This window comes from Erpetoichthys calabaricus, chromosome 5, assembly GCF_900747795.2.
Source record: "Erpetoichthys calabaricus chromosome 5, fErpCal1.3, whole genome shotgun sequence".
Taxonomy (NCBI): Eukaryota; Metazoa; Chordata; class Cladistia; order Polypteriformes; family Polypteridae; genus Erpetoichthys; species Erpetoichthys calabaricus.
The window spans coordinates 246,180,092-246,188,153 of record NC_041398.2 but is presented as its reverse complement, the minus strand read 5'-3'; the positions used below and the strand labels follow the sequence as shown (position 1 = coordinate 246,188,153).

The 8,062-nt window shown below is 40.1% G+C and overlaps 1 protein-coding gene across 1 annotated transcript in view; it reads right to left on the bottom strand.

The window, feature by feature from the left end:
* The window catches only part of hhip (hedgehog interacting protein), a 206,521-nt gene extending 201,805 nt beyond the window's left edge, over positions 1–4,716 (bottom strand). Inside the window, exon 1 of the mRNA XM_028802729.2 lies at positions 4,384–4,716. Coding sequence (XP_028658562.2) covers positions 4,384–4,650 — 267 coding nt within the window. The 5' untranslated portion in view covers positions 4,651–4,716. The remainder of the gene's footprint in view (positions 1–4,383) is intronic.
* Positions 4,717–8,062: the final 3,346 nt, after the last annotated feature.

Below are 8,062 nucleotides of genomic sequence, written 5' to 3'. Positions count from 1 at the left end.
ATACATCCATTTTCCAACCCGCTGAAACCGAACACAGGGTCACAGGGGTCTGCTGGAGCCAATCCCAACCAACACAGGGCACAAAGGCAGGAACCAATCCTGGGCAGGGTGCCAACCCACCGCAGACAATTAAAATATTGCTATTTATATTTATAATCCATTCATCCATATTCAAACCTGTTTGTCCTGATCAGAGATAAAGAGAAGCAGGCGCCAATCCCAGTAAGCACTGTTTACAAGGCAGGAATGGTCACTGGACAGGGCGGCAGTCCATCACAGGGGGGATATTAATGACATGTAACTACAAAATATGGGCAGGGCATAGTGATTAAGGCTTTGGACTATAAACCCTGAGGCTGTGGACTCAAATCCCACTAGTGACACAGCGTGACCCTGAGTAAGGCACTTCACCTGCCAGTGCTCCAATTGTGTAATAATAATAATAATACATTTAACCAATTATACCTCAAATATTGCAGGTTGGTATGAATAAAATAATAACATGGGGTGGGCAACAGTAGGTCTACAGTTGTGAATACATGAGGCTGGCAATTTGGGCACTTACAAGATTGTACCTGAGTGTGCTGTGTCATTGTGACATTCTTTTGATTTAATAAAGCTAATGATGCTATTGAGTTAGTAAAGATATTCTAATAATCCTAACTTGCTTGTCTTCTTTCATACAAATAACTGTAAATCTGATTTTGCCCAACCCTGTATATACTACAATACTGTAATGGACTTGGCATTGGCTCCAGCAGACCCCCGTGGCCCTCTAGTTAGGATATAGCGGGTTGGATAATGGATGGATGGTTGGACTTGGCAACCTGTCCAGGTGCTGTTCCTGCATGTCTTGCACCCTCTGCTTTGCTTGGATAGGCTCCAGCTTCCCTACGACCCTGCTAAAGATACACAGGTTTGAAAACAGATGAGTGGATTAAGCATATTCATATCAAATATTTATTTAAGTTTCTCTACTGCGATGGACTGGCTCCTTGTCCAGGGAATATTCCAACATGCCATGTGCCATCTGTTTTGCTCAGATAGGTCACCAGTACCACTGCGACCCTGGGTTTGAAAATGGATGGATGGATTACATGTAGTAATAACAAACGTACACATATATACAAACCTATATCTATATATACATATATCTATATATATCTTATAAAATGGATAGATTATATGTAGTAATAACAAACCTACATATACATATATATATATATATATATATATATATATATATATATATATATATATATATATATTATAAAATGGATGGATTATATGTAATAATTGCAAACTTACATATTTATATATAAAAAGGATGGATTATATGTAGCAATAAGAAACAAACATATATTTATATATAATGGATGGATTACATGTAGTAATAACAAACATATATATATATTAGGTGGCACAGTGGGTAGCGCTGCTGCCTCACAGTTAGGAGATTCGGGTTCGCTTCCCAGGTCCTCCCTGCGTGGAGTTTGCATGTTCTCTCCGTGTCTGCTTGGGTTTCCCCCCACAGTTCAAAGACATGAAGGTGAGGTGCATTGCTGATCCTAAATTGTCCCTAGTGTGTGCTTGGTGTGTGTGCTTGTTGTGTGTGTGTGTGTGTGTGTGCGCCCTGCGGTGGGCTGTTGCCCTGCCTGGGGTTTGTTTCCTGCTTTGCACCCTGTGTTGGCTGGGATTGGCTCCAGCAGACCCCCGTGACCCTGTAGTTAGGCTATAGCAGGTTGGATAATGGATGGATATATATAAAATGGATGGCTTATATGTAGTAATAATAAATTTACATATATATATATATATATATATATAAAATGGATGGATTATATGTGGTAATAGCAAACTTACATATGTATATATATATAAATATATACATATAAAATGGATGGATTATATGTAGTAATAATAAATTTACATAATGGATGGATTATATGTGATAATAGCAAATTTACATATATATATATATATAAAATGGATGGATTATATGTAGTAATAATAAATTTACATAATGGATGGATTATATGTGATAATAGCAAATTTACATATATATATATATATATATATATATATATATATATATAAAATGGATGGATTATATGTAGTAAAAATAAATTTACATATATACTATATATATATATATAAAACGAATGGATGCCATGTAGTAATAACAAACTTACTTATATTTATAAAACGGATGGATTACATGTAACAACAAACATATATAAACACACATACATAAATCATATACTGCGATTGCGCCCATCCTGGTGTTGTTCCTGCCTTGCACTCCGTGCTGGCTCAGATGGCTCCAGCTGCCTCACGAAGCTTCCCTGGATAAGTGCGTTTAGAAAATGGATGGATGTCTACTAGCAATAAAACTTACGTTAATAGACAAACAGTTTGCGTGAGTCCCCCTAGCCTAGGATTACACTCCAAACAAAGGTGCCGAAGTGAGAGTCTTTCTGAGCGATGTCCTATAAGGGGAACTCTGGCTCCCTAAAGAACCACCCACAGTTAAGTTCCAGAAAGAACCTTTATTTCTTTATTTTATTTTTATTTTTTTTTTAGATCAATGGCAGGCTCTATCGATAGATGATCACAGATGTATGGCAAGCCAGCGTGTTCCCGATTTGCTTCACAGTAGCACGGGCTGTGAGTTCAGGATTTCTTGGACTGCCCTTATCAATCAGCGCGTATATATATTCATGATTTCTGGTAAATTCCATATACTAGGAACCTTTCCAATGACCAAACAACCAGTTTTCGATGCAAAGATCCCTTCCCTGAATGAAAGGGTGCTTTGCCAGGCAAAGGAATCACTCAAGTAAAATGCCATGCAGAACCTCTGTTTTTACAAAAAAATGTGCCTTTCCGCGTCTATCGAATCGATCATTAAGTTGCATGGCGTATTTGCTGAAGACCAGAGGTGCTCGTTTTAGCCATCCATCCATTCGTCCACCGGTCCGCATTCTAACTCAGTTGTCCAGTCGCGGACGCTGCCGCCGATTTTAACAGCTTTAAGCTGAAGTCGGACATGAATCGTGCACCGGGCGCCAGTCCTTCACAGGTTCCTCCAATGAACACAACTCACAGTCCCGCATACTGGGTTAACTATGCTCGTCCAGTTAAACTCACCATTACAATTATATATGAATACCCCCCCAACCCGTCACTCTTCTCGGGATTAAGCGTTCTTATAGTAAATGTCATGGTGTAGCATATATGAGTACATAATTTACGACGTCTTTATTTATTTTGCTTATTCCATCCAATCAACCTTTCATTTATCAAATCCGCTTAATCCTGAGCAGGGTCGCGGGGAAGCGCGGGAGCCAATCCGAACACGCATAGTGCGCAAGGCAGGAACATAGTGCGGGATATTCTAACGAAGCAGTCCTCGTCCGTTAAGGCAAATCGTCAGTTCATTGCTACTGACTAACCGCCGCTGTTCACTCTTGTCACTTAGTATAAAAGTGACAGCGCAAAGTTTGTGCCTTTAGGCTCTGCCTACAAATCTGTCAGCCCCCTCGTAACTAATTGCTGCCCGCGACACTTTTGTAACTTTATATTCTACATTCGTGCTCTTTATAGTGCCCACCTCCCCGCTTTAACACAGACGCACGTGCTTGCTTTCCTGAGGAGCAGCCCCCGCCCCGTCCCTTGAGGTCGGACACGATAGGGGGGCGCCGATTTGTACAATCAATTCCGTTAAATTCAACGTATTTATGTGTAGCGCTAGGGCTCATTTGCCGTATCATTGCGGGGGGAAGCGCGACTTGTCACGCGCCGATCTCTCGCCTTTCATCAAGCCCAGTGACTGAAACTTGTTACAGTGAGTGACTTCTTAGCGAAATGTGTCCAGACGTTACGATTTAGAGTGCCTTCTTGGCGAGACTTCTCTTCGAAATGGAAAAGAGCTGCTATTCTGATTCCGAAATGGATGTGTGAGAGAACAGACTGGCGTCCCTGCCGCGGAAGGTTCCTGCCCTGCAGCGCTACCAGAGCTCCCATAAAGCCTGTACTGAATAAAGCTCAAAGAAAATGGACCAACAACCGCGTAGTACCCCACCCCTACGCAAGCAATTTTAGACAGTGTATTTCAAACCCTGACGCTGTGTGACCCCGAGCAAGTCAATAAAACAAAAACAAGAGAATTGTAACCGATTGTGTTTCAGATGTTACAAGTTACTTTGGATAAAGCCAACGACCACTACTACTACTACTAATAATAATAATAATAATCATCATCATCATCAACATCATCATTGTAACCCTCCCGCGGCTCACACCAACACGAGCAGTCCTCCATGTCCGAGTGATAGCGGCCCGGGTGCACGCGCCTGGCGCGCTCTCGTACGCGCTACTTACCCGTGCGCTCCGGAGGTGCGGATTCTGATGGACGCTTCTGCGGGGGTGACAACAGGACATCCTTGGGTACAAATCGTGACACGTTTCGGAGCCGCTGATATCCAGAGTCAGCTTCTTCTCTCTCTTCTTCAGTCGTCTCGGCGTGCTGCCGTCCAGACATCTCCTCCTTCTGGGACCGTTTTCTCCTTTTTCGCCAAATTTCGCATCAGCGCTTTCCCAAAAATGGACCGCAACGACAACTATCAGCATTAGTTTTAAGTGCACCATCCTCCTTCTTTCGCTCTTTCCTTTTTTATCTACTCTTAGTTTTCTTTTTTAATTTGTCTTAAAAATTTTCAAGAAAAAAAAAAATACCAACAGCAAAAAAAAAAAAAAAGTGCTCCTTTTTGCTAAGCAATCAAAGTTATGTGTAGACAATGTAATAAAACAAGGTTATAATTTAGAATTAAGAAGCTTAAGCGTTGATTGTAATTCAACCACTAATGCTGTAATATCAGTTAAAATGCCAAAAAGCAGTAAAACCATAACATAAAAAAAACTCAGAAGATCAATTTTGCCAGGTAATGTTTCAGCCAAGTTTTAAAAAGCGCAGAGTTGCCCAGTGGAAGATGCGTTGGGCTGTTCGCTCGCTCTCGCCGTCTCTCTGTCTTCGTGCGGGTCTCCTTCTCCGTCTTTCTCAGGCTCTCCGACAGCTCACATGTTTCTTTTTGCTCCTTTCTGCTTCTTTTTAACCAGCGCGCTAGGAGAGGAGCGCACTCGATGACGTCACCGCCGCTATGAAGAGTGAACACTGTACACCCCCCAACACACACGCGCGCACACTCCCCCATATTCTCCTGTTTGTACTCTCTTTCAGACGCACGCACGCACTCACACACACACACACACACACACACTGCCCTCCCGGACACGAGCACATGAGACGGCAACCTGTTACAGCCTGACGCTTTTCAGAATAAATTAGACGAACTCTTTGGGGGTGCCTGTCTTAGGAAACACATCATCTCAAGTACATTTGTAATAACTTTTTGCATAATACACTTCGCTATATATTTACAATATACGTTATGTGCCTTGTAAATGAGATTAATTGTTAATTACACATAAAGAATTCTGGATTTAACCTTGCGGGGTAAGGCTTCAATGTAACGCGACATCGTAGGAGCCTTGAAAAAGAAACGTCACGGAAATGTGTATCACGACACGACCAGCTTGTCTTATTTGTGTCCGTCATTGGCAAAGCAATGGCTCAGCAGGTACACTCTTAAAAAAATGACGGTGCCAGAGTGGCTCTTCTGAGCGATGTCATTATAACGGGTGACCACAAACATGACTGTCCCGGAACGATCGTTTATTAAGTAGCCATGCACGAAAAACACGTTTGTGAAATCGCAAAGGATTCCTGATTTTTACAGATTTTCTCAGTTCCTTTGGCACATTTCCCAAAATTGTCTTGAATCTCCCATAACTTTATATGCAGGTTATATATCACTTTAAAAAAATCAAGTAATATACATGACATTAACCGCGCTCCACGGTAAAAAATGAAATACAGTACATTAAAACAATGACATAAAAACTGATAAATTCATGCGCAGTGCTTTAGCTGCCACTATCATTGCCTGATTATTTTATGAATAATTGTCGCAGTGCTGTTAACTCACAATGGCACCAAACTCTATATTTGCATGTAGTTAGTTTTAAAATACCTGATATAGGGGGTGCCAAATATATCGAAAAATATTTCTCCGCAAAAATCAGCCTCCATAAACACCAAAAAAGCATTCAGAACACGCTCAAAAACGATTTCGCTAGACGTCATTAAACTTTTGTTACTGCGCAAAAAAGTAAAAAAGGGCCACAAGGAAGAATTTGCAGCTTCGCAGGGGAAAGGGGGCGTTCCATTATGCAAATATACAAACTTTATGCAAATGTAGAATTCTGAACCAGGGGAAGTTTACGGCAGCGCAACAATCACTCATAAAACCGCCTTACACACTGAAACAATCGATATTGACAGCTAAACACTGCTTAAATATACATTTACCGGCATTTATCTATTCAACATTATCATTCTAACCGTTTGTTGTATTATAGTTTTTTAAATTAAAATATATGGTTAATTCAATGCATTTTCCTTGGTTTTTTACAGTATACCATCGAAACATTTCGGGCAGTCATTACCAGTGACCGCTCACTTTACACACTGCAGTGTCTCCGTCGTTATACTCTTCAAAATAAAGGCACAAGTAACAGGATCCATACAGTAAATAACAATAAAAAGATAGTGACACATTTGTGAAATAGCAGTGGGTCATCATTTTAAAAGGACTTTTGTTGCACACAATAACACAGGTGAAGTCCAAGTGAAGTGTTCTGCTACGTAAACCACTAAACATTAAACATAGCAGTTTTTTTACTACATATTAAGATTTTCAAAGCACAAAGAACCAAATTCATATGCAAAGAACCCATCCCAGAATGAAACCGTGCCATTAAAGAACCAGCAGTATGTTAGAGAGTCCTTGAATGCTGCAGCAAATTAAATACCACGAGCATTTGTGTCAGAGGCCACACTCAACAGCGCACGACTCTACATGGCTATACAGTGTGCATTGAACAAGACAGAGATAGATAGATAGATAGATAGATAGATAGATAGATAGATAGATAGATGAAAGGCACTATATAACTGATAGATAGATAGATAGATATGAAAGGCACTATATAATAGATAGATAGATGAAAGGCACTATATAACTGATAGATAGATAGATAGATAGATAGATGAAAGGCACTATATAACTGATAGATAGATAGATGAAATGAACTATAGACAGACAGATAGATAGATAGATAGATAGATAGATAGATAGATAGATAGATAGATAGATAGATATGAAAAGCACTATATGATAGATAAATAGGTGAAAGGCACTATATAATAGATAGATAGATAGATGTGAAAAGCACTATATGATAGATAGATAGATATGAAAGGTGCTATATAATAGATAGATAGATAGAAAGATAGATAGAAAGGCACTATATAATAGCTAGATAGATATGAAAGGTGCTATATAATAGATAGATAGATAGAAAGATAGATAGAAAGGTGAAAGGCACTATATAATAGATAGATATGAAAGGTGCTATATAATAGATACAGTGTGTGTGTGTGTTTAAAAGACAAGATCTTCACCCCAGCGAGGTAGACAGAAGGACAGGGTGTGGCTGACGTTTCACAGATTCCTGCTGGTGTCCCAGGACATGTTCTCACACATGTTTTTAGCTGTAAATGAAATCTTCAGCATTGTGACTGTGGTCTGTTTTAGATCTTTGACAATATAGTTGGATTATGCAAGTTCAGTAAATGTGTACATTTATTAATATTATGGATGGTGGCTGACACTCATATATGTAAATGCAGTGACAAGCAGTGTGTGTGATGCTCAGTATAAATCAGGGGTCTGGTGCTCACTGAAGTTTACCTCTGTGGAATAGCTATGGAGAATGTTGTCACCTAGGAGGTGCCCTTCTTCAGCAGACAATCGCACCACACACGGATAGGCAAACTGCAACCTAAAGCCGCACCACTTTGCACTTCTGGCTAGCATTGTACAGAACAGTCACTTTCTATGACACAAGTGCATTTTGACTCAGTGTGTGCAGTATTATA